Source organism: Cololabis saira, chromosome 5 (genome assembly GCF_033807715.1).
Source record: "Cololabis saira isolate AMF1-May2022 chromosome 5, fColSai1.1, whole genome shotgun sequence".
In the NCBI taxonomy this organism is placed as follows: Eukaryota; Metazoa; Chordata; class Actinopteri; order Beloniformes; family Belonidae; genus Cololabis; species Cololabis saira.
Window position 1 is genome coordinate 17,432,592 of NC_084591.1, and position 27,591 is coordinate 17,460,182.

At 39.1% G+C, this 27,591-nt stretch overlaps 1 protein-coding gene across 2 annotated transcripts in view; it reads left to right on the forward strand.

Annotated features, from left to right (window-relative positions):
- kcnq1.2 (potassium voltage-gated channel, KQT-like subfamily, member 1.2) overlaps positions 1–27,591 on the forward strand; it is a 220,983-nt gene that overhangs the window by 25,179 nt on the left and 168,213 nt on the right. Inside the window, exons 8-16 of one of the 2 annotated variants that reach the window (XM_061721107.1) lie at positions 1,825–1,965; positions 5,771–5,881; positions 6,451–6,546; positions 7,883–8,020; positions 10,921–11,086; positions 14,296–14,322; positions 17,218–17,271; positions 17,552–17,669; positions 20,954–21,022. In XM_061721107.1, coding sequence (XP_061577091.1) covers positions 1,825–1,965; positions 5,771–5,881; positions 6,451–6,546; positions 7,883–8,020; positions 10,921–11,086; positions 14,296–14,322; positions 17,218–17,271; positions 17,552–17,669; positions 20,954–21,022 — 920 coding nt within the window. The remainder of the gene's footprint in view (positions 1–1,824; positions 1,966–5,770; positions 5,882–6,450; positions 6,547–7,882; positions 8,021–10,920; positions 11,087–14,295; positions 14,323–17,217; positions 17,272–17,551; positions 17,670–20,953; positions 21,023–27,591) is intronic. The other variant, XM_061721108.1, reaches the window with a different exon arrangement.

Here is a 27,591-nt window from a genome sequence, read left to right on the forward strand (position 1 = left end):
TTGTGTCAATCCTGACATTTATATCTGGTTGTTGCACAAAAGAGGCAGAACCTATCTTTGAGGATGTGCCCACAGAGGTCACTAAAATAATTGTAATGAATGAGTCTCAGTCAATGTCAGATGACCACTTTATCAAATGATATGCTCTGTTTAGTGGAAGTGCGTCGCCATAAAGCAGATCAAATGAAATATAGTTGCCAGTTCAGAACAGATTTAGACTTTTATAGATGTTTTAGCCGTCAGCGATATTTACGTTTGGCCTTAAATTAATTAGTTAAAACAATCCACTCTTTTTAAATCTGTATTTTCCCTAAAGAAATGCTTTGAAACACTTCATAGCGGCATTTCTTTTTACATATTTCTGTGGGTTTGAATCTTTAAATGTACTTTTGCTTAAATGAATGTGTCAACATGGTGGTCTGAGGAGTTGTTTCTTTGTGTGATTTTGAAATGGACCGTGACCAAAAACTAAAGGCCGTATCACTACCTGTCAAATCACAATTGTTGAAACATCAAACATACAACTAAAATAATACATCTGTCCTTATGTAACAAAGTAAAATATTACCCTCCAGGGAAAGTAAATTCAGGGTGGATGGCCAGGAACCCAAGATAGTCCTCTTCTGATTTTATATATTTTTGCTAACAGGTTCTTTAACTTTGCCCAGGACATGCTTATTTCACTCATGCACTATATCTATATATGATGCCAAGGTTTTTGTTTCTTTAGTATAGACCAGGGGTCTTCAATTCCATCCTCAAAGGCCAGTGTCCTGAATGTTTAGGTGTTTCATTACATCAACACCCCTGATTCTAATTAATGATCATCACCAGCTTGTCATCAAGGTCAGCAAAACTTTGTTCATGACACAGTCTCAGTCACAGTCTGTATCAGGGTGTGTTGATGCAAAGAAACACCTAACCTTGCATGACACCGGCCCCTGAGGACCGGACATGAGGAGCCCTGGTATTGACTGAAAGCTAATAAAACAGGAGAAAATGTCAGGCCTAATTAATAGAAACGCCCCTTTCATGACTGTAGCACAGTGAGACTTTAAACTCGGTTAGGGTTTACCGATGGGCCTGCTCAGGTGTGGCGTGAAGGGGAGAGTTGCTGAAAAGAGCCAACACATCTGTTTGTTGACGTGGGGCTGGGCGATATGGACCAAAAGTCATATCTCGATATTTTCTAGCTAAATGGCGATACTCGATATATATCGATATTTTTTCTGTGCCTTAATTGTGGTTTCCCCCAAAGCATTATAGCATAGCATCTCTGTTAGCTTCATTTTTTTCTGAGGCAAACCCTTAAAAAAACAGTCAGTTTTAATACAAAGCCTCGTGCCAAATGTCACACAGGTACCTTTTTTAACAGAGGTCTGCACAATATCAAAATGTATAAAACAAATGAAATAAAAATAAACTGCCTGCATATATAGAATAAAAATGCTTCTTGAATAAAATAAAACAAATATCCCTTTCCTGCATAACAATTAAATTAAAATACACTGTGCAATATACAATAAAAATACAATTTAGACAGTAACAGGCAGACTTTTCCACTGAGGTTGACAGTTTTGCAAATAACAAAACATTTGTGCAAATCTCAAATACCGTAAAACATTCAAGTCAATTTGTCACAAAATAAGCTATATCAAAATCATAATTTTTTATTTATTTATTTTTTTAAATCGATATAGACGATATTGTCTCGTACCATATCGCGTTTGAAAATATATCGATATATATTAAAATCTCGATATATCGCCCAGCCCTACGTGGTATTGCATAAAGTAGTATTTTTGTTCATCTTTCATTTTTCAGGAGCTGATCACCACCCTGTACATCGGCTTCCTGGGCCTGATCTTCTCCTCTTACTTTGTTTACTTGGCGGAGAAGGATGCTGTAGATGAGGAGGGGAAAACGGGCTTCTCTAACTACGCTGATGCCCTGTGGTGGGGCGTGGTAAGGCAGATCAACAAAATAATACTGCAGAAATACTTTGTGTAGTATGGAGATGCTGCTTGTGTGAGGGTGCATTTGAATATCGTTTTTTTCTTTCTTTTTTTTTTCCAATGCATTTACTGCTGTGGTCCTGGAGTGGTTTGGGGATTTCCAGATACATTCACAAGCTTGAACAGCACAAAATAAAGGATTCCTGTTGCCAAAGAGCGGTGGTGAAATATCTGCGCGATGCACTTGAAATTCGAGCCCTGACTGGAGAAAATGAGGTGGCAGGCCACCCTGGTTAGACCAATTATTACAATCCTTGTCTTCTACACCCCTCACGGGTTACCCGGTCAGAATGCATGTGTGACGACAACACTCCACACAAATGCGGGTGTGTTGATGTTTTTCATGCTCGGAGTTGGGTTTTCTCTCTGTGCGGAGGCTCGGGTTTCCAGAGTAGTTAATTAAACATTTGAACTGAAAGTGCAGAATAATGAGAAACCTATGGCAGCCTTGTGCAGGGGATCAGCTTGCTACAAAGAGACGGTAATAAACCATTCACCTCTGGGATCTTTGGCTCAAAGAACTTTTAGAGCACCAATATAAAGTGTCAGTTCCCTTAATTAAAACTTTAATTGTAGGATTACTACCTTTATGTAACATGGGCTTGAGGGGTCACGTTGCTCCTCCCTGCTCCACGCAGGCTGTTATTTGCGTTTCTATGTTCACAATGCAGAGAAAAGAATCCCATTTGGGGATTTGCACCTTTCTGTTTTTCCGAGACTTTAAACTTTGAGAGTCATGATATGTTCTTACAATAGTTTTGGTGATGCTTGGTGGAGTTTGTGTGTGTGTGCAACTGCGCTGCTTGAAATGCTCAGAGCTCTCCCACGGCGTATTCCTTCTCTTGGCACGGTCTCTACATTCGGATGTGCAGGTGCAGAGCACAGTTGGAGGACACGCCAATGCCATGATTCATATCCCCTTCTCTCTTTCTCTCTTAATCTCTCTCACACTTTCTCATCCCTCTCTCTATTTTTTTTCTAATCACTGACGGTTACATCATGACTGTTTGATTTAACGACATTCTTATTTCAGAAATTATTAATAGTATCTAACTTGACATATCGTGCACAATTATAGCATTTGCATTCGTACAAGCCCAAATCAGGAATAAGTTAGGATAATTTAAAAAATGCAAGCCAAAAATTCTTACATTTACTGTGACTTTTATTTCTATGCAGATGGCATGAACCCAAGCTATGCCATGTTTTTTTCTCATCAACTCCATTTCATTTGTGGATGTTAGTGTTTGCATTTCAGGCCCGCGACACTGTGCAACAGTCCGGATCACAGTTCACGCTTTATTTTTTTAGCTTCAAACTTCTTCCGCTGGGGACGGACCAAGACTGCAGGCCGAGCTGGCCAGTACCCGTTTCTTCCTCGGCCTTTGCAATACATGAAACATGTTGCATGTTAAACAAAAATACACAGACATCCTAAGAAAAGATCTTCTCTTGAAGACAGCATGAGTTGATCTGACATCTCAACGTACTTTTCTGCGGTAAAACTTTCACCGCAGAGGTGTAACTTAAGTTTCGCCAGGGGCACGGATACACAAAACAGCCGTGTCCTTTTACAGAGCCTGGCTTTGGGACGTATTACTGATAACTGTCTGGATGCTTCTTTTCATCTCTTGCCTGGTGCACGTTTGTGCCCATTTCTTCAAGATCACTGAGAGATCAGCGAGCAGGTGTCCAGCTTAGGACTGCACCGTTTCCCCTTTGGGGTAAATAAGTCTTTGAGGAACTTTAAAAAAAAAAAAAAAGTTTTAATCATTTTTTCACATGTTGACTAAATCGAGGTTCACTGCTCATCTTTGCTCCTACACAGTCTCAGTCTGTGATCGATCCAGACAGAGGAAATCATCATTATAATAGCTTATTTTAAACAGCATTGATATTTTTCTCTGTCCCCACCTCAGTAGCTCCAATTATCACAAACATGAAAAAGTGTTTGCAGAAAGAATGAGACAAAATAAAAACTAAAACACAAAATTGAATCTGTGTTAACAAATCAAATTCACAATAGTTTATTAATCCCCAAAGGGAAATGCGTTGATTAATTACATTTTGCTAAGTTGATGAGAGTCATAAAATATTATGGGTTCATACTTTGTGTAAAGAAAGAAAAGTTAAAGTAAATGTCACTATTTCTTTTTAATTAGCATTTTCCATTTCATGAAAGGTTTTCCTCATTGCTATTGTACATACAGTGTAGCAGAATAATGATTCATGTAACTATGTACTATATAGAATAATTACAGATATTCATGCACATAAATAATAAATAATCAGAGAGCAGGTGTGTGACGTTTGTGTGAGCATGAAGTGTTTTTGTTTTTTTCTCCAACTTTTACACTATGACAGAGAGTCTTATTTTGAAAAGACCATTTCCCTCTGATGTCAGGAGGACATTGTTTAGTCTTCAGATTTGTGGATGAGGGATTAAATCCCCCACAACAGCTCCATCCAGCCCCCCATCATACACCCGCCTGCCTTCCCCGCCTCTGCTCCTTCTTTTTTACTTTCAGATCTCTTTAAAGTATCTCACCTTACATCGGTTGCTTTGTATTAGTGCACAGCGTTAACTCACCCAGTGATACCCCACAGACGCCCACAGCACGTCAAGTGTGCTCTGAATGTGTCAGAACTGCCTCAGCTTTTACAATGGCCATAAATGTTAATGCAAGAAGTGTTTGTTTCCCCTTCTCAGCGCACAAAATTCCTACGCTCATCGAGGATTAGAGGCTGGGAGTCTTATTCCCCTTTGAGCAGCGAGAACCTGTAATGCCACTGCCTTAGCTGACAGTTGGCTGGTGAACTTTACTGTCTGACTTCCTTTGGTACACTAAAACCATGACTTCCCTTTTTTCAGTGATTTACAAATTAGGATATATTTCCTACCTCTGCTTTGTTTAGCACATAAATTAATGAATACAGTATATTGTTCAATACAAGAGGCAATTCTTTTTATGTACCTTAAGGTTTGCCTTGTTTTTCTCTTTAATCACCTTCCCCAGTTAAATGAGCACTTCAAAACAGTGCCATCTGCAAACTTCACACGCCTCCAAAAGATTAAAACAAAACCAAAGAGATGGTCATCAGCTTTTTCACGTTCAGGAGTTTCAAACATGACTAAGAACAGACTGGTTGGGACGGTGGATTATTTTGAGCCCTCACACTGCAAAAACTCATTTCTAAGAAAGCTTTGTTTTAAAAAAATAAAAAAATTAGAAGACTATTTCACACTATTTTGCTCCTTTTAACCATTCTTGCCCAATTCACAGAGATCAAATAAGACACTAGATTTTCACTGGATTTTGGAATATTAGGCTTATTTCCAAATGGGCTGTTTTTGCAGTGTATTTGCAGTTGTGTGCCAGAACCTAAACATTGATCTCGACACAGCTGCAATCTACAAGAAAAGGCCAGCACAGATGCAATTTTTTTTAAAAAGACAAATGGTTTTTAATGCAGACAAAACTCTGATATTTTATTGAATCCATAAAAGGTTGTCATTACCTCTGCTGTGAGCAGAATGTCCCATCAGGGACAACAAGGGTCTGCGGTGAACTGAACGTTTGCCAAAAGCCCAGATGCAATCAGGACGTGCTCTGAAATCACCGCAGGAAAGGACACATTAAATACATTTTCTTTCATACAGCTGTCTTCAGTTTATCCACGATGCGTACAATGACATGATTCAAACAGAAAGAAATGTCAACCACTCTGTTGTTATTTGTTGGGTTGTTTTCCAGGTGACTGTCACCACAATCGGATATGGAGACAAAATCCCTCAAACTTGGATTGGAAAGGCCATTGCCTCCTGCTTCAGTGTCTTCGCTATCTCCTTCTTCGCTTTACCTGCTGTAAATACAAGTTTAATCAAATTCATATACTAAGTTACGTAGTTGTAAAGAAGAACTTTATTTCATTAGAGTTTAGAATGTAAGGTTAAAGCTTATAGTTCTAAAAAATATGAGGACAACAACATTTTAATGTCCTTCTATGATTGAATATGCATTTTGTTGATATCTTTATTCAATGAGTTACATTTTCTTGTTTACATTAGGTCACTTTTTCACCTACAAATATGTATGTACAAATATGTATATATATATATATATATATATATATATATATATATATATATATATATATATATATATATATATATATATATATATATATATATATACAGTATATATATATATACAGTATGTATATATATATATGCATACATACATAAAACTCTCTCTATATATATATGTTTATATATATATATATATATATATATATATATATATATATATATATATATATATATATATATATATATATATATATATATATATATATATATATATATATATATATATATATATATATATTGCTATGCTGCTGCGTAAATATCTGAATAGGCTTTTTCTCTGTTCAGGGTATCCTGGGCTCAGGGTTTGCCCTGAAAGTTCAGCAGAAGCAGAGACAGAAGCATTTCAACAGACAGATCCCTGCTGCAGCCTGCCTCATCCAGGTCCATTTTAACATTGTATAGTTCATATCAATGCAAAATAAATACATATCTTCATTGTTTAGACATGGACAAAAAGGTATCTCTTTTGACTCTGTTGTCAAATAAGAAAAACATTTTAATAACTGCAGCACCATGGAGTGAGTTCAACAATCAGCAACAACATCATTGGAAAAGCATGCTTGCTGCTGCTCTCCAAGAAAGTCCGTTCTCACTTTACTCTGCAAATCTGTCTAGAGATGAAATGTCATCCCTTAATGAATTTATCCTTATAAGTTGAGGAAAAGCCCTTCATGGTTTCAGTTATATTCAGCGGGAACACCTTCCTGGTACTAAATAGATGCAGTGTTCACAGTAAACACCACAGATGGACAGTAAAACATACAAACAGATGGAACTCTCTAAAACATAACTCATTCAGTTTGTCTGTAGACATCACAAACTGGTCAGTCCACAGTGTCAGCACGTTCTGAACACAGCTCTTTTTTCGTACCACAAAAGTTTTGTTTCAGTCAGTAGTTGAGTTATTGTTTTGTAACTGGAGTTTTCATAGCCTCTGAAAATGAACACAGATAAAGAACACAGAGCTGCAAATGGTGCTTAAAGGATTCTGTGCTTCCCTGCTACTGACAGGCGACAGGACTTTGCCAGTGATTAGATCGTGAAGAATACCAGATACGTGAACTTCTGCAGACTGTTTGGTCCTGTACTTTTTCAATCTCCAAATACCAAAGTCTCCTGTGATTTAAAGACGAGCAACTGTCTGCACAACAATGACAGTTAAACTGACACAGAGGAACTTTTGCTGTCATTACCTCAGAGGGTCTGCTTAAAAGCTGTCCACGTGAAATGACTTTCCCAGATTTACTACTTACTTTCTACTTCTCAATCACTGCCTTCCTGAGCCTGTTAGTCACTCCTATTATGTCCACTTTAGCTCTTTGAGCCACTCTCATTGTCGTTGATGTGTGTACACAAGAGTTAAAGTTACTGTGGGTTTTCTTTGCCAATAATAGTGAGGGGAGACTCCAAGAACCCGATAACACATCTTAAATGTGATAAAATCTTCTTTTAAATGAAACTAAAACAAATCAGACGAACAAACATTTACTGGTTGTCGACTTTCCTCTGACCCATAGTTGTTATTCTATATTGTGCTGCAAATTAGTAATTCATTTTTTTAATATCATGAGATACATGATATCAAAAGTATGAGATCAAACCATAATATAATTTTTTATAGCACTACATAATTCCACAAATAGCTTGAAATTCTTGTCATGTATTGTTGTATGCATGAGTTTGATTCCTGCCGTTTGGTACGACCTGTGTTTCTCAGACACTGTGGAGGTGCTACGCAGCGGAGAAACCAAATGGCTGCGCTGCCACTTGGAAAATGTACGTCCTGACTCCGGAGGGCATCGCCGCGGCGGCAGCGGGCAACAGCAGTCCAGGCGTCAAGAAACTGAACGTGGCGGTAAATTGTCTCTTTACTCTAATAAATCAATCACAGCCTCTTTACTCTTCAAAAACCAGTTCAAATCTGTTTGAGAGTCACATTCCCCCTAAAGAAGACAAAAAAAAATAATTTTAACTTTACGCATTTATTATCATGTCTGGAAAGATAAATCATCCTTTAATAAACTTTCTTATAGTAAAATGACATGTAGTATGTACCAGATGTATTTGACATCTCGTGCATGTATATATCTTACGTCTTTTTAACCTGTGTAGCAAAGTTGTGGTTTGAGCCACGGTTTGCCGCCTGACTGATGCTGATGCATTTCCATACATGGGGCCCTCACTGTATTGTCTCCTTGTGCAGTTAACCTTTCACAACAATATTAGCCATATTGTGAAAAGGCCGTACAGAATAAAGGGGCAGGTTAAGTTCCCACAAATACACACGCGGGAAGACAAAATGCGCACAAAACAGAAATACCCACACACAACAGCCCCTCCTCTCCGAAAGGCCTGACTCCACCAGGATGACTCGAGGCCTTTGTCTCTGCTGGACAAAGACTCAGTCAGTTGAGATGATGTCACCACCGCCTTTCTCATGGGAGTAAACCTTTGTCTAGTAGTACAACAACAAAAAAATCTTTGTGTTGCATTGAGCCCACATGTGTTTAGGAGAATGAAGGCTGCTTCCGCTCTTTTCGGTTTCAGCATGTGACTTTCTCCTCTGTCTTTCCTCCCTCTGCATTTTCTGACTCTCAAGATTCCTCTCCATCGTTTTGATAACAGACGTATTTCATTCCTTTTTTTTTTTTTACTCTTCCTGTGTCCTCGCTAGTGGAGCATATTCCTCAGCCCTCCTCCTCATTCTCGTCAACAGTAGGTTTTTTCCCCCCCCTTTCCCGACAAATGTGACTCCCTCTGTCTCAGTTTCCTTGTATTCCGCCCTCTTTTCACTCCGTGCCTGTTACAGTTTCTTCCTGCCTTTCTACCTCCTCTTTTTCAGCTGTTTTTTTTCCCTCTCTTTCAGTCTGACAACACCCACCACCACCTCCCTCTCTCGCTTTCTCTTAATGAGTCATTCAAACATTTGGATTGAAATGTTGGCCCCTCATCAAATGCCGAAAGTCTGATTCAATGAGTCCAAATAATTGAGTTTCTATAGAGGCCATGTCCATGATGTTGGTGTGGGTCAGTTGATCTATGGATTAGACTGAAGGCACCGTTTAGGTTCTCACAAACTCTCTGTTCCACGTGATCCGTAGCCGTGATCCAGCTCAAGGAAACCCGGATTGAGCAGGTAGTTTTTAAAACCACAGTGAAAAGGATGGATGGGTTCATTTACTGTTCAATGTATAGGAACACAGGATCATTTAATACATCTAAAATACAGTATATTTTTATATTTCAGATGTATTGTGTACTTATTTAACTTGTATTTTACAAAATAATAGTGGCAAATTCAACTTTTAAAACTGTAATTTGTTAAAAAAAAAAAAAAAAAAAAACTTTTTTTCAGTTAAGGGAACTACAATTGAATCCCAGTAATGCTTGTAGTTGCCCTTACTTAAAAGCATGAAGGTGAACAGGCTAGAAAAGTGAGGAACTAGAGGTTTCACCGCAGTTTTTCCACACAAGAACATGCACCGAGGAGAAATGGGACCCTTTTGGGTTACAAAAACCACCTGCTCCAAATATTCTACACCATTATCGCTATTCTTTCCGAGATTCATAAAAACCTAGATAAACTGAAAGAGTGAGAGAGAAGCTTGCAGATGAAAGCTTATGAAATGCACTGACGTGAATATCACAGGACCATTGCCTTGTTTCCATATCACCTGCAAGGATGTCTGGAGTATTTCCAGTCCAGTGACACAATCACGGGCCTTCGTTGACCAGTAACTCGCTACACGAGTCGAGTACTGGTGCGTTCACTGTCATCTGTCGAGTGGGGAAAAATAGACAGCGACCGAGTAGATGTAAAGTTCTCACATCTGTCTGAAGTTTCTGCACTTTATGGAGAATGGTTCCCACCCAGAGCTTTGAATCTTCCTGGCAGTTATTTGTGAAAGCCATTCTGCACCATAATTCAAATTAAAATGGATTAGCAAAAATGCTTCTTTATTTTCAGAATAAAGCACTCTCGCGCATGAAAACGCAGAAGCAGTGTCCTTTTCTGTATGTCACAGAATGAGCAGTGGTAAAGGAGAAAACTACAATACCGTTTGGGTGATTTATTATTAATATGATTTATGAGTCAAAAATGCAGCTTTATTTTGAAAATGAAAAAGCATTTCTGCTAACACATTTTCATTTTCAAATTTGGCATTTCACATTGAATTTTGTAACACATTTTGCAAGATATTTTTTTTTCAAACTTAAATCTTTAATGTCCTTTTCTTTATCATTTTAATTAAGTCACCAAATTAGCAATGGTGAAGAATTTAATGAAAATGCAGTTTGGATAAGTTATTATTCATTTTATTTATGAGTCAAAAAAGTGGAGCTTTATTTCTGAAAATAAAAAAGCATGTTTGCTAATCCATTGTGCTTTTCAAAACACAACCCCAAGCAAGGATGGGTCGTGTCACCCTTTTGTATCAAATGCTGTCAGGGAATCATTGATCAGTTCAATGACTGAATGAACCATAAACATTTTTCAATTTTATATTGCAAAGAGCTGAAGTCTTTTACAATCTAAAGTATATAATACTATGAAAAAGATTCAGGCCATCTGGAAAAACAGTGCCGATCACAGTTTTTGTTACACGTTAGAAAACGTTCCAACTCGTGTTTGCACTTTTTACCACACTCAGGTGGCTCTTTTGATCACTCCTTAAAAAATATTTACAGCTTACCATAATGTCAGCTTTGGCTCAGTTGCTTATAAAATACTTTGATGATTCCTCTGTCTGACAGAAAAAAGGGACCAAGAGGAGGCCCAAGTCCAGAGGGATGGGTTCTATGGGTGTGGCCTCAGAGAGAACTTTATCGATCCCTCAGATCACTTATGATCATATTGAAGACTCAGTGGAGAAGAAGGGTGTCTCATTTTTCCACGAAGAATCATCTGGGACAGTTGAAGGTAATGCCATTCGTCTCATATCACTGCCTGCACGCTTAAACTCATATCAAAGGATAATTTGTAACATGCTTCGTCTGACTCACCGTGGCAGGTTTTTCAAAGAAAGCCCGCGAACCTCTGTAAATTGCTTTTCTCTCAAAATATCAGTCCAAGACTAGCCAGCTTGCCAAGATTGCACACGAAAGCCCCAAATGGACTTTTATTGCAGCCTGATCAAACGCACATTGTTAAGCATCTCTTGAATATAGAACTTTTATTTCAATTTGACACCTCGAAATAACTTTTTCTGTGGTGGTGTTTTGAAGTTGGATTTAATGTGGTAGTGAGGGTGCCTTTTGCTCCTTTGACACAGTTTAAGCACAGCTTTTTTGATGAAATAAGGCATTTTTAGGGCAATGAAATGATGTCATATGGCTTTAAGGATATTGGAAATCCATTATCTCAGTAAAAGTTTTAGGTGTTTTAGCACTTCTAGCATTTAAGTAGCCAAAACAACCCTATAATGATGGACAGATTCATTTTTATTCTATTTTTTTTACAACACTTACTTCAGAAATATAAGCAGTCAGGGTTTTTTTTCCCATATATCACATGTCAACTTTATTGTTAGTACCTTATCCATACCAAATAATTCAAAGAGATTCATTGAGTGTGTCCAAACCTTTATATGGTACTTACAGTATGTTTTAGGTTATTAGAGAGAAAATAAGAGCAAGAAATAGATCTGACGGCTGTGATTTGCTAGCGATTTATTCTGCACACTGCGGGTACTCACTGCTGCATTGTATAAACACTGTAGAACAGTTTGATCCCCCGTTCTTGTTCTGCTGACCAGAACAGACTAAGAGAATGAGTAGTGATGGGTCCCTGTTTTCGGAATGTAAAAAGACGTCCCATCCTGAATCTCTTTGAGCCAAGATGGCTGCCAGGTGTCTCCAGTAAGCCACATGGAAGCCATTACAGTCCCAGTGGTGATTAGAGGTCATGGTTACAAGCTCTTTACGGCTTCACTTGTTTCCCTTGCTGGCCACAGACACTCACACGGGGCTTAAATGGAAACAACTTTAAGATACCAGCTTGTCAAAGTTAAAGTGGGAATTTCTTGTAATCTCATAACAGTTTACCAAATACTGCAGTCGTGCCAAAGTAGCGGTGCTGATGTCAGATAATGCAATATCCACTTATTTAACACTTTGACATATGATTCCAAGTTTTTACCATCTGAATTATTATGATTTTAGGCCTGAACACACAATATATAAATGATGAACGGTTAAAGGGGGGATTTGACTTCCTGTTTTTAAAAGCCAACCCCATCGAAAGATCTGGCCCAGACTCTAGGTTAATAGGAACACTTTATGAGTTTTTCCTGTCACAGTGTTCCATCATAAAAGCAGTCGGAGTGACATAAAGCTGACATAAAAGCAGACCATCAATAAAGGAGCATCTACTTGCAATGGGAAAAAGTTCAGTTTTCTGTTTAATTGGAAGGATCTTGGATGATTAAAATGAGCTTCCTGCATTTCAAATTATTAGACTGTGGATTTTAGCCGGGGATCATTTAGATCAGTGGTCCCCAACCTTTTCTGTACCGCGGACCGGTTTAATGTCTGACAATATTTTCACGGCCCAATCTAAAGGTGTAGCTGATAAAAACTAAATAAAATGACCGGCATTAAAAACTGTGGTATTTTCGCTATAGTAGTAGTAGTAATAATAATAATAATAATAATAATAATAATAATAATAATAATAATAATAAAAAACATCATTTTTGAAGAAATAAAATGAAATAATGGAAATTGTAAATTACCTATAATATCAGTGTTTCTATAAATGTGTTTTTATGTTTGTTTTCTCATTAACGTTATTTAAAGCCAGGCTTTTATTTTATTGGTATATATTAAGTAGACCGATATTTAGTGCTTTTATTTTGAAGGCGTCTCACCGAGACCTCGTAAACATCCAGCGCTTCGGACTTTAACGGTAAAAGTTTAACGGCAGTAGAAAGTTTGTCTGAAAGACTAAACTACCGTAGTATCAGGAATGCTAAAGTGGAGCCTAACTGACACAAAAAGCACCTGCTGATGAGGTTTTGTGCAAATTTTATACCGTATTTATGTCCAGCTTGAGTTTGGTTGCTCATGTATTGTGGTAGCTTTATTGCCAACCGAGCGAGCAGCTGCGTCGGTCTGTATTTAAGTTAAACTTATATGAATGTAGAAAGACTAACTATTTTATTTTATTTTATTCCTTTATAGCTCTTACGGTGTGTTTGCAGTGTATTTACATCCAAGGAATAAAAACATTGTGAACCATCAGTTTGAGAGTCATCCATCATCAGTCGGGGATTCTACAGAAATAAATTTTTAATAAAAAAAAAAATTTTTTTTTTTTTTTTTTTTTTTCTCTCTGTGCGGCCCGGTACCAAATGACCCACGGCCCGGTACCGGGCCGCGGCCCGGGGGTTGGGGACCACTGATTTAGATATCAAGATATGTATAAAGGCATCAAAAGCCAATGATACTTTTTTGTATTTTGTTATATTCAGTACATGGACTCACTTGAGGTAGACAAGAGAAGTGGGCAAACTACAGATGACATTACAGCTTGTAAAAGAAGTCAAAGTCTGCAGCCTACTGTCATTAATTATAATGTTAGAGCTGAAACAGCATGGGACTGTATGTCTCTGCCTCAAATCCCTCCATAAAACATCTGCAGTGTACTTTGTCTATGCCAAGGCTTGTCCTTATTTACTGTTGTAACCATTGCTGTTTAAACGCTGATTTTATTTTAAATGTTCCTCAATAGTGGGCACTTGTCTCCGACCCTTCTTGTTGGTCATGCATGAGGTTTTGTACCAGAACACATCTGTTGAAAGAATCATGCAAGCGTGTAATAACCTTTACATGATGAGGTTTCCAAACACTCCACAAATCAGTCAAAATTAGTTAGGCACATGCTCCTCTGGTTTTGAGATGACACGATACTGTCAAATAATACACGTATTTTCATTTTCACTTTCACAGTTTGGTAACTTTACTCAGTCTGATCAGATCCACCCTGTTCCATTTATTTAATTTCAAAACAAAAAAGCTTGTTGATCACATTGGATGACGGGTTCAGCCTTTTCTGCTCAAACCGTTTTATGACTTAAACATGTCACAGACCTTTTTCACAATATTATTTGCCTTTTTCTTTTTTGGCAGGAATCACTAGGATATTCAGAAAATCAGGTGAGTTCTTCTAAACCATCCCATCATCCAACCAAAAGCCAGGGTTGCAAGGATATATTTATGCCATAATATCTGGGGAATTGGGTTTAGTATCCCTTAGACACACAGGAACCTGTGGTGATCTAAAAACTAAGCTCTGACGTCTGTGTCTCATGCAGCATATTTGCATGAAATTTGTGTTCTACTAGCATTTACAGTCAGTCCTCGATACGTTACCAGGGTGTATTCAAGTACGTATCTAGAGCTGAACTTCAGTGACAACCGGTTGCTTTTTTTTTTTAAGATTTGGTGATAGTTCTTGTGGCCTTTATTGAGAGTAATGGTGACGGTAACGGTGCAGCAAAGGTTCACAAGCTGGGACTCAAATCTAGCCTTCTGCACAAGGACTGCAACACCTGGTCATGAGGAGCTGGCTCAACAGGCCACCTTTCAAAAAATCCCCAAAATAATGTAATAAAAATGATCACTTGAATGTCGCTAGTTCTCTGCAGTAAACAGAAAAACAGAGAAGTAACTGGACCCAGAGTTTTCGTTGTACTAAAACATTTTGGCTTGTCAGGCGAGCATTTGTGATGAAGACAGAAACAACGTTCCCTACCGCATGCTGCTGATCGTGTCATCCGTCACATCGTCACTCTTCCCATGCCTCTGGGTGTCTTTCTTTTCATGCGTCTCTTTGTGTGGCTAAATGCTGACAAATGTCTTGACTCTCACCCCCAAAATAGTCGTTATTACGCTGAGGTGTGCTCTGCGTAGGGCTGATTATGTGATTATGTAATTAGAACGATGTTAAAACTGGAAAATCGTAAAATCGATTTTTCCCCTTTTTTTTTTTTTTTTAACCTTGTCTGCACACATATTAATGATTGATACCATATTAATGATTGATGGAAATACCTCTCAATACCTGCGACAAGTGCCCCATCGGAGAGGCTCTTTAGTGTAGGAGGGGGCGTTGTAACATGCCACCGGGCATCCCTCAAGCCAGATGCGGTAGACCGGCTCGTGTACCTTGCAAAAAACTTGCCAATGTGAACAGCAAATGTAATGACTGACATTACACACCTCTACCTCCTTCATGGGTTGCATTATTATTTAGCATGCAAAGACCCAGTTTAGTTTAATTAGAAAATGTCTTGTTTTATTTAATTGGAAATATAACTTACTGTATGTTTGCAAGTGCTGATTTGCTGATTTTTTTTTTCAGAGATAAAACTTTATATTTTATTATATTTTTTAAAACTTTTTTTCAACTTATTTTGCACTTTATTCATTCATTTTTGGTTTAATAAGAGCAAAGTTTGCACTTAAAGCCCAATGGGGCTATAAAAAAAAAATAATAAAAAAACAGCATATTTGAAATCATTTCTTTGCCTTTTGTCAATAGACAAAATAATCGTAATCGAAAATCGGATTTTGAGAGAAAAAAATCGAGATTTTATTTTTGGGCAAAATCGAACAGCCCTAGCTCTGCGTGTGATGAAAATGATCCTGTGAGGTTTGTGTACGTGAGATACGGTAGGTGTTTTGGAACAGAAATGTTATTTTCACAGATGTCCTGGGCAGTAGATGTCCTCAGGTCCCCAGGTGATGCTGGTGCTCACTAACAGGACAGTAGTCGGGGCCTCCTTACCTCATCTTAGGCCAGTGCCTTAACTTTAAAATGCAGATATCCAAGAAGCAAGAGACTGTTTTATGCATCCATTATTCTACAACAGCAGAAACAAATGTGCAGTATGTAGTAAGAAATATTCCAACGGCACGGCCTGAAACAGAAGCCGTCTCCACTGGCTAAGTACTTCTATTTCTTCTATTAAAAAACTCCTCTGTGTTAATCATTATCCAGCCTGCCTATTTAATGATGTCCAGACTGTATTTTAATTAGACTCACTGGCTGGCTGAGCCTTTGTTCTCAACCGGACCAAACCAGAGCCAAGCAAAGGGACTCTCAAACACTGGTGCTGCGCTGACCTGGCCTGTTTTCTTTTTACTGGGTGTCCTGCCAACACCAGGGGAGAGGAACGGGGCCGGCCTGATTAGGATTGGACAGGGGGCTCAGAGGATACACACGAGGAAACTGAAGAGAGGTAGAGAGGTGGAGAGTTGATAAGCTGCCATTGTGGACCTCCACTGTGTTTTCTTTTCTTCTGTTTGACTCATTGTGTGTCAACCCCCCCAAAAAATCTGACAGACTGCGGGGGCCTTAGAGTTATTCAGATTTTGAAGCTGCAAATATGTTTACTCTTCTTTTAGTGAGCTCAAGGCTGAAAAAGTACTGTTGTTATCTGTTATCCTCCGTCTCTCACTTTCACTCCCTCCTTCACTCCGTCTGTTTATCTATCTGGGTCGCACTCTCTGTTTCCACGTTTGACAATGCCAAACAGACTGGATGATGGAATACAAGAGCGGTCTGAATGGCTTGTGCTTGAATTGGAATGGTCATTCAGTTCTTGGACACAGAGTTGCCTCTCCATTCTTCGTCACAATGGCGGCTCGGTGGTTTGGAGGAGCGACGTGTCCAACTCTGCTGACAGTCTGACTGCAGGTCAAGACCCCGCTGCACATGTTGTTCTTTGCTGTTGTCTTTAACCATGCCAGCAGACAACCAGCTGCACGGCTCAAGTGAAGGACCGCAACCGCTATTTCCGCTGATGTTGTTTCCCACATAGAGATATACCAATACGTCAATTTTATTTTTTGCCTTTTGTAAAGAACAAATAGTAATTCAGTTAATTTATTCCCTCCATGCTGTTGCCATACTGAATCAGTTGTTTTAAAAGTCAACTTGAAATTTTAGTACTGTTTAACACCAAGTGGTCAAAACCTGTTGCTTCAAGTAATTTTCTTCCTCTCTTTTTTTCTGTTGATCCTTTCTTCTCTTCCCCATAACATCAGGCCCTCCTCATCATTCTTGGTCATCTTTCACTCTGAGCTGCCCAGCTTCTCCAGGTATCTCTCCGTTTCTTTGCCTTCTGTTCATTGGCCTACTTGATGTACATCTTGGCTCTTATTGCATTGACGCGCAACACTTTTTCCTCGTGTCAGGATCTCTGAGGTCACAGTTTTCAATTTAGAACATCACATTTTTACAGACTGTTCCCCAAACCCATTCAGAAATGTTTCCTAGGTTTTATATTAATCTGCTTTAACTTTGTAAAACCTTGTCGACAGTTTACTGGCCCATGGCGTTTCTGCTGACAGTGCTGCCTGTCTTCTTTGTTCGTTACAGTAAAAAAGGGTTGCGATAAAAGCGCCTCCATAGACATCTCCCGGGCCAGCAGCTTATCGGCTGAGCTGGACAGCATGAGCGAGGACATCCCCCTGCCTGTGGTGACTAACAAGAATCAGTAAGTGCTGAAGAAATTCTTTGCACACCCTCTAACAGAGCCAGGTCAGGGCTCCAGCAAGGCAAACCCAGAACCGTCTTCTTCCTCTGTCATGGGTTTTTAAATACGTGCAGAATGTGGTTTTGCACTGTCTATTAACAGCAGCATGTGTCACTGTAAAGTCTCTTGTGCTTTTCTGTTTTAATGCTGCCAGCACAGAAGCGTAAAAGCTTAGGTCGCTGACATAACACACCATCACAGACGCCATGCCTGTAGTGTTACTGGGTTGCTCCTTGTTGCTGACAGGAGTCTGGAATGATCGTCCTTTTCCTATTGGGTCCAGTACACAAAAAGCACACTTATTTCCCAAAAGAAAGATCTAGCATGCTAATTATTCTGGCCATAATACACATTTCCATTGTTTGATGAGCCGTCCTGCACACCTCTGAGCCCAGAGATGTCGACATAAAGCTTCTTATACGCACAGTAAAGTGGCGTTTGTGAATGTACCTGTGTGCTGTATTATATTGCTTGTCAAAGGTTTTTCTCAGTATTCTCACCAGATTTTGGGAATCGTAAGATGTTAAAGACTGTAGAAGGAAAAATAAGAAAAGCCCTCCCAAGGTTTGTGTGAGAACATTCTTGTGAAACATTTCAATGATTTCTCACACACTTGTGGAACCGTGGAGGATCTCTGCTCCTCAGAGATTCAGCTCTTTGTGCTTTCTGCTTTTACACCAAATCTTTACCATCACCTGTTGGCTTTTTTCTTCCAATTACACCTCTTTTCCAATTACACCTCTTTTCCAGCACTAAATTGTCTCCTACTAACTTTTTTCAATGTGTAACTGCCTTCAAGTGCAAAAATGAACACATATTAACCGATTAAATAATGTTGAGAGGATAAAAATGCTGTCAGCCAAGACAGATAAGTCAATAAAAGGGTATATATATATATATATATGTATATATATATATATATATATATATATATATATATATATATATATATATATATATGTATGTGTATGTGTATATATATATATATATATATATATACACACATACATATATATATATGTATGTACATATATATATATATATATGCATATATATACATATATATATATATATATATATATATATATATATATATATATATATATATATACACATACACATACATATATATATATATATATATATATATATATATATATATATATATATATATATATATATATATATATATATATATATATATATATATATATATATTTATTTATTTATTTTCCATCGCCCCAACATTGAGTTTCTGTGTTGGGCTGATTTCCCTGCGCGTCATAGCCCCCAGAGACCTTTTGTCAGAGCAGAGAGCCCCTCGAGCTGCCCGCTAAATGAAGTTGTTTTGTTGAAGTCTCTTGAGGGTTAAAGAGACTCTCGAGGACCAAGACCATAACAGGTACAGAGTGTTCTGAAGGGGATTATCCCTCCAGTCTCTTGAGAAATGTCAAAGAAATCCCATCCAGTGGGTTGTAGGACATGTTATGGTACAGATGGCTTGTCACCACATGCCCTTGTTGAACTGCAAGAATTCGCTGTTGCTGTTTGCTGTGTGAATTCTGAATGTGTGTTGATGATCTCCCTTCCTCCCGTTGACCTGCTCGTTCAAAAGAGTTTCATTCAAGTCGACCACAATGTCATTAAATTTTCTTTTGCTTCCTGCGTTGTAGAACTTCCTGTGTTGTTGTAAAGCATGCTGATTAAAACGGCGTTTAAGCTCTGCTCCCATCTTTTTTTAGCAGTATTTGCGCCAGCACTGTCGCACCGATCCCTGCCACACAAGTCCAACTTTCAACAGTCACTGCAAGTGCTCACACAAAAAAATAGCAAAGCAGCGACACTGCGAGTCAAACAGCTTTATAGTTTGACTCGCAGTGAGTGTGTGTCTGTGTCTCCCTTCCTCCCGTTGACCTGTGTCCCATACCCGTGTCTTCCCAGCTGGGGCTGAAACATACGTATGTGGCATCTTTATATTCAGATTAGGAGTTTACATACCGGCTTGACAGGTGACATCGAGGCCTGTGGCGCTGAGCGAAAGGTTTTTGTGGCTTTTAAAAGCTTCAGATCTGCTTTGTGAATGTGTGGTCGATACTAAAGATGGTTCCAAGTCCAAGGTGACAGCTCAGGTGCACTGGAGGCTTCGAGCTGCAGCTTGAGTGTCGTGCGACAGCATGTTGATTCTGAAAGATGTCTTGTATTTGCAAATGAGTTGCATACAATGCTGAAATCAACATGTCGAGTTTTTCCCTTATGATCGTGATGCAGCATGGCATCAAGACGGACATTAGAAAAATGAGCATTTCTTAAAATGTGAACGCAAGATCATTAAGTAAAAAATAAAGTAGAACCAACTAGACTGGTTTCACAGCTGCTCTAGACAGAACACGTGATCACCGTTGTTACATCTAGCTGCCGACTTTCAAACATGTCCGGGTGCGACTCCGGACCTGTGGTTGAAAATGGACGTCATCTCTCAAAGTTTTATGTTATTGGAGCTCGGTTTGAAGCTCTGATTTTTCTCCATCCTTCAAAGGAAACAACTTTGGAGGCATGATTAGTGCAGGGCTAATACATAAGTACCCTAGATGAAACAAAAATGTCTGGAAATAGTCATCACTTTAAGTGTATGAAATAAAAAGTTGTTGCGTGAATAGCATTTTGAAAATAAGCTCTTTTTTATTGTCTGTTACACTTGTATTTCTGATGTCATTTTGTGACTGATATTGCTGTTAGTTCCAAGGCCATTTTGTACTTCAACATACTTTTAATGCTGCATTTCTGCTGGACTGGATCACACTCGTTGGGACAACAACACATCTAAACCAGACTGATTTTCAATCATTCACTTTCAATCATTTAAATTTTTTGTCAAGTGTGTGTGTGTTTTTTTTTTTAAAGTATCCTTTCCTCTGAAGCCCTTTTAAAAACCGTTACTCACCTCCATCTCCTCTCGACTGGCTTTTCTTATTCAGTCTTTAATATCCTCCCTGTGTCCTCTTGGAAAATAAAACCTTAGTACACTTCCTTGCAAATTAAGACAGGATCATTACTATGGAGGATGAACAGTTTACAACATATCCATCAGTATTTAGGTTTAATTGAATACATCTAAAGGGCAGCAGAACGTTCTCCCTCCACATGAGAAAATCTCCTTCCCGAGCTCAACTGGAACCATAAACAAGACCAATTTGAATGTAAAGCAAAGGTTATGAGCAGCAGGATGCCTCTTCTCTCTCTTGCAGCCTTTTGACCAGCCCGTGCATGGCATTGGTCCAGGATTCTTTCTCCACACACCAATTGAATTCTGCAAGGTACTGTACTGAGCTTCCCACCATTCTTTTTTTTTTTCTTTTCTTCTTCCTTTTTCTTCATTTCTCCACCTCACACCCGATCTTATCTGCAGCTCACAGGGACATCATGCCAAATGTCTTATTTGAAAGGCATTGATACCTAACTACTTCCACTACTAACCAGAATCCTATGTCTTATTTCAAGTGTAATATTCTGCAAACTCCTGGAAATCCTGATTACAGTTTTACGGCATTTCTTTGAGCGATATGTTTGTTTTTTGTTGTTTTTTTTTTAATTAAAACTGCACTTCCCCAAACAAGTCAAAATGCAGTAATTTGCAAATTTAATTAACCCATATTTTAATCGCAATAAATATATATTTAGAAAAACTACAGTTTATAACAAATAATCAAAACAAAACATTCTGAATTGCCATTTCATGAGAAAGATTAGCTCATTATGACTCCAAAGGAAGTAGGGTCAAGGGCAACAAAAGACTAGAAAAGTAAAGAAACATTGACGACATTAAACATTAACACAAACAACATTAAATAAATAAATAAATAATAAAGTTATTTGGCAAAAGGTCAGTGGCGTGATTGGATCTAAAAAGAACATCTGAGAGATGCAGGATGTCTAAGATGTAAAGATAGGCAGAAATAAACTCAACAAACTAGTTGATGTCAGTAAGTTCAGACATTGAAAGGTTTGTTTTTAGTTTCTGTGAAAATCAAGTTAATGTGCAGAATAATTTAGACGCATTTAATAAAGAGACAATATGCAGTTTACTGTGTTTTCTTGTTGAATTTGTAGCGAGGCAGCAGTTCTCCTCTGTCCTCTCTCACCAGAAAGTTTACTGGAACATAGTACTGGACTGTTACGAGCTACATTTATACCCCTGTCAACAGCACATAATATCACCGAATGAAAAAAAAAAAACAGCTCTGTGTACAAAGAGACAAGATCAAAAATCCATATTGGATTTGCATGACCTTTGGGCCCTCGGATGGCACAGCTCTAAAATGGACATAGTTCTGTAAAGACACTCGTGAGCTCAGGAACAATCCTGTATAAGAATACTGTTTATGGTTCATGCAAAAAAAACAAGACGATCCAGAAATGCCGCCGTCTCCTCTGCGTCAACGATCGGTGGAAATGAAGTGAAAGTCTTTGTGTTAGTCCAGCAAACCAGCAACTGGTGTCCTGAGTTCCCAGACATAAATGCACTGTTACTAAAAAACAGAAGGGACGCTACACAGTAGAAAATATCACCTAGTCCCAGTTCAATTAAAATTACCTTCTTTTCTTTCTTAAGGTGGAACATTTCCTCACTTTCAGTATTTGATCTTTCTATTTCTGCTTTTGTAAATAAGATGACTTTTTGAGATTGCAGATCATGAAATTCTGTTCTTATTCAAGTTTTAGACACTTTTTTTTATTTAAATTTTTTTGGGGATGTTATACGACTCCTTAAACAAGTTTCTTTCACTCTTTAAACCCTCATACTGCCATGACCATTAAAAAGATCAAAGACTTGTGGTTGTCTGACCATAAATGGCGTATATTGTTATTGGCGTTTGTCTAATTTCAGATGCATAATTAATATAATACTGTACATGTAAATGATATAATAACAGGCTAAAGTAATACAGGTGTGCGAGTGTATGTTTACAGTTTTCATGTCAACAGCTAGTTACATCCATACTGTGTGAGTGATGTGAACCGAATGCCAACATTCTCCTTAAGTGGCACTTCCTCCCGTCACGCAGACGGCACGTTTTGTCTCCCGCCGAGGATCTCGACATGTTTAGTACTTGTACGAACAGGCAACTCTGGGCACAGTCCACACCTGATTTTGCTAACATGCTGTGGCGTTCATGTACCAAAACAACCTTTGAATCCTCCAGCTACAGAGACAGACACTGTCTATTTGTTGTGCCCAAAACAGCTGAGCTGAGACTCGGACCTTTCTGGGCACTCCCATAACAGCTGGTTTGTTTTGCCCCTGTTGTCACGCCACTAAAGAGAGCACTGTGATTTGGCATCCGTATCTGGATCTCTGCAGACAACTCCCAGACCCACCCATACCGCCTGAGGCCGCTTGCATGCACATCAATTTACTGATTTTTTTTGGGGGGGTGTTTTTATGGTGTTTTTATCAAGAAAAGTACATTTGACACAATCCCTCTTTTTCCTCGGTTTGGGTTTCTGTTTGTTCGATCAGTCTGCAACTTGCATTTCTGGTACTTCTATCAGTTTATTTTTTATGTGGCAGTACGAGCTGGAACATTCCTATTTGTTTGGTTTTGTTGAAGCAGACTGCCCCCCAAAATGTGCGTGTGTGTGTGTGTGTGTGTGTGTGTGTGTGTGTGTGTGTGTGTGTGTGTACATCAAAACACTTGGCTGTGATGTCACTGGGCTTCTACGAGGAAATGGAGCAAAGCAGCGTCCACAAACAAACGTGTCCTTTGCTTCTCTGAACCCAACACATAAACATAAACTGAAACACTTTTTTCCTCCCCTTGAAAACATACAATTTTTATATTCCTTATATTCTTTATTCCTTATTTGTTTTGAAGAAGCTTACAATGATGGGTGGAATTTCATGATATATCTCAAATAAAAAACAAAACACACTCACAATAAAAACATTTTAAACACTTCCTTTCCTATTTGTTTGTGTACTTGTGCACATGTCAGGCTTGATTTTGGTACGATTCTGGCAAGCGCTGATTTCCCTCGATTGTGCACCAGAATGCGTGAGAACCAAGCGGCTTGACGCTTCGGTGGGATGCAGTGTGTGTGTGTACTGTCATAGTCTGTGATTTAGTGTGTCGCCTGCTGAATGAGAGCACAACAAACACGAGCAGGGCTGCCGATCCCGAATCTGCCCCGAGGCAGATTGACATCCACCCTTTTGGAGAATAAGTAAATGTTTCCAGTCCTCTTCTTTAACCCCAAAAAGAGGAAGGTCGTGTTTGCTTGATTGAAGTGATTGTGTCTTTTCTCCTTCTGCATTTAGCGTTTCCTCTTTTCATGGCTACATGTTTCTACCTTCACTCTCAGCTTCTCTGTCTATGCTTAATTACTGTGTCTAGCTGCACCAGGTCAGTGATGTGTGTCATCCTGTGACCTGAGCCCCGCCCCCCCCCCCCCCGAACTCCAGGTGGGTGTGTTCAGCCTCTCCTGCCTCCTACCCCCTACCTCTCGTCTTTTTCGTCTCCTCTAAGAACTGTAAAAGTCAGCGTGGGCCACTTGCAGGCAGATTTTAATTAGTTCCCCTCTTGCAGGCTAGCGGGAGATAAACAATGAAGCTCACTGCAGCACCACAGGAGGGTTTGCAGGCGGACACACATGCATCATGGCCTGTCCTCTTCAACTAGGGCCTTCTCTCTGCTAAGCAACTGGCCTCCTTTGTGCAGAGCTTTGAACAAATTGACTTTTTGTCTTCTTGTCTGTGTGACCTCTGTGTGCCTGTCTTGTACACTGTACTCTGATATTGATGCCATGGAAAAGCATCGCAAGCATACGGCATTTAGTCTAGGGTACAGACTCTGCAGGAAACACAAATAATTCCTTGCATTTTGCTCCTACAGGGGTCTTTTTCTTTAACCTTTACTGTTGATGCTTGGAGCAGACATGGGAAAGGCCCCTATTTGGACACATGCACACAAATGCATATATTTTCACGTAAACAAGGGTTTCTTAATCCTGGTCCTCTGGTTCCACACCGTCATGCATGTTGTAGGCCCTGTTTACACGTAGCAAAAACGGTGGTGTTTTCAAGCGTTTTGGCCATTCGTTTACACGAAAAAACGAAGCTCAAAGTCACCAAAAAAGATCATTTCTGAAAACTCTGAAAACTGGCCAAAGTGGAGATTTGCAAAAACTCATGTTTGCTTGTAAACAGAGGGAAACAGACATTTAGGCTTCAGAACATCACATTATGGGACAGAAACGTCACCAGCAACATGTGTGCGACCTGTGTTTACACTTTGTTTGGCCACTGTGATCATGATGGATGCTGTTAAAGTTACTCGTGTCATTTGTTGATGTTTTTTTCCAGGATTCCGATTGGCTAGCATGACTTTATGCTTCTCATTACACATTACACTCATTACACCTGTAGGTTTGGCTGCTCATAGCACCCCTTATCAGCGTATTTTTGCGGGTTCGTGTCAATGAAGAGATTTTGAAAACGATCTGATGTAAATTATGGTATTTTTGAAAAACGTAGAGGGGGAAATATGGTTTTTGAAAATTCATTTTTGTAAATACCCGGCTCTGTGTAAACGTGGCCTTAGATCAGTGGCCTTTATTCCTGGTCCTCGAGAGCCACCGTCTTGCATGACTTATGTATCCTTGCATCAACACACCTACTACTGCTACTACTACTGTCATTTAGCAGACGCTTTTATCCAAAGCGACTTACAATGAGACACACAAAATGGAGCTATTAGGGTTAAGGCCTTGCTCAGGGGTCCAAGGTGGTTCATCTTGGTTGCTGGGGCTTGAACCCACCTCTGTAGCCACTAGACTACCACACCTGATTCTAATTATTCCAACTAGTTGGTCATCACCAACTTGTCATTAGGATCTACACACAACTCTGTTAATAATACACCCACTTGTGTCACGATGTGCTGCAGCACGGAAACATCTAAAACACGGGGGCTCTCGAAGAACAGGATTGGCCACCACTGATCTAAAACATGCAAGACAGCGGGCCCCGAGGACCAAGGTTAAGAAACCCTGACGTAAACAAATGGATGGTGTGAGAGGGGCCTCCAGCCCTGAAACAAGAATAGCTGACTGCGTGCTGCCATGAACAGACAGAAAAAGACAACAAAAACAAAAGAAGAACTAATTGCAGCCCAGTTTCTTGGCTTTTTGTAAATTAGTGGAGAAAAACAGAGAGAAAATAGTTATAGTGTGATGAACGGACACACACCAATGTATATTCTCCTGGCAACAGTAAGTATTCAGTCCTAATCTTATTATGGGCTGTTTTGGGGTTTTTTTCTATGTGGTTTTTGACCACTGCACCACCTTTGCGCGCTTTGATGCATTTGATTACATAGATGCTACAGTTACAAAACACAAACAAGTATTAAAGTGCCACTTTCAATTCTTTTTGAATAAATATTTGTTTATTTCTAAAGAACCTTGTCTAACTCTTGGGGTCTGCCAGTAAAAACCACCATCCTGTCATGTCTTGCAAGAACTGCACAATTCGTCTTTGTCACACATCAACGATGATAGTCAACAATGGCTGTAAGAAGAATTTAGCTTTCAAAGTTGCATGCAGAGGCAACAAAGAGACCTAAGAAAGAAATTATGGAAGAAGCACGGAAGAGATGATGACACAGTGATCAAGCAAGCAAGACTGAGTGAGCTCTGAGTGAAAAAAGGAGTTCCACTGTGTCATTTTAAGTCTACAAAAAAAAAAAAAAAAAAAAAAACTATAACTGCTTTTGAAACTGCAGACTACGCATACAACCCAGGGCTGGAAATTGCGACCATTTTGGTTGCAGTCGCCCGCAAAACATGTTTTGGAGAGGCAGCTGCTCTTGTCCCTTACTGGAACTGCTTCCTGTCAAAGAATCTTTTACTGGAACGTAGTTCTGGGCTATTCCGGCCCGCTTTTACCCAGCTAGTATGCCACCATAAAAACAAGCATGCTCTTTGGCAGGGTTTCCCAACCCTGGACCTCCTGGCACACTGTCCTGCATGTTTTAGATGCTACAGTGCTTCAGCACACCGTGATACAAGTAGCTGTGTCAAGACAGTTGTGCAGACCTTGATTATAAGCTAATGAGGAACATTAATTAAAATCAGGTGTGCACAAGCAAGGTAGCCTCTAAAACATGCAGGACAGTTTCACGTGAGGACCAGGGTTGGGAAACACTGCCCTATGGAACATATTTGTCATCTGGGCACCTCTTAAATGCTGGGTATTGTTCAGTTGTTCACATATTGCATATGATATACTACATTTAGGTAAAATCAGAATGCACTAGCATTAAAGTATGTGTTTTTCAAAAACAGCCTGCCTATGAATGTTTTTGCCTCCACATATCACTGGATTATTACACGCTATTAAAACCTACGGATGACGGATGTTAATTCCTCCTGTATGTCTCACAATATTCACACCAATTTGGTCAGTGTGATCAAAAGAATTGATTTTTTTCCCCCATCATTCAAAGGACCAAAGAACACAAGAGGTTTTCCTACAGACTCTTCAAAAGATTGTTGTCACTGCAAGAGCACTCTTCAATAATTTACCCGATTTCTTTTGCAGCAAGGAAAAGGTTTTGATTTCCCTCCTTTGATTTTGCAGCAATTAAAACAGACACCTGAAATAGTTGCAGTTCTCTTCTATAGTCTTTACTTGCTTTATGAGCATCACTCATGGTGATTTTTTTCAGCGCTAAGCAGCTGCTCATGAGATACCAAGGATTGTTGTGAGAAGGTATGGCGAGTCATTGTTTTTACATCACATAAGTTCTTAGTCACTTAAGGCTTAGTGACTCAGCTTACCCACTTACTCACTAAGCCTTAGTGAAATTATTCATTTTATTTGTGC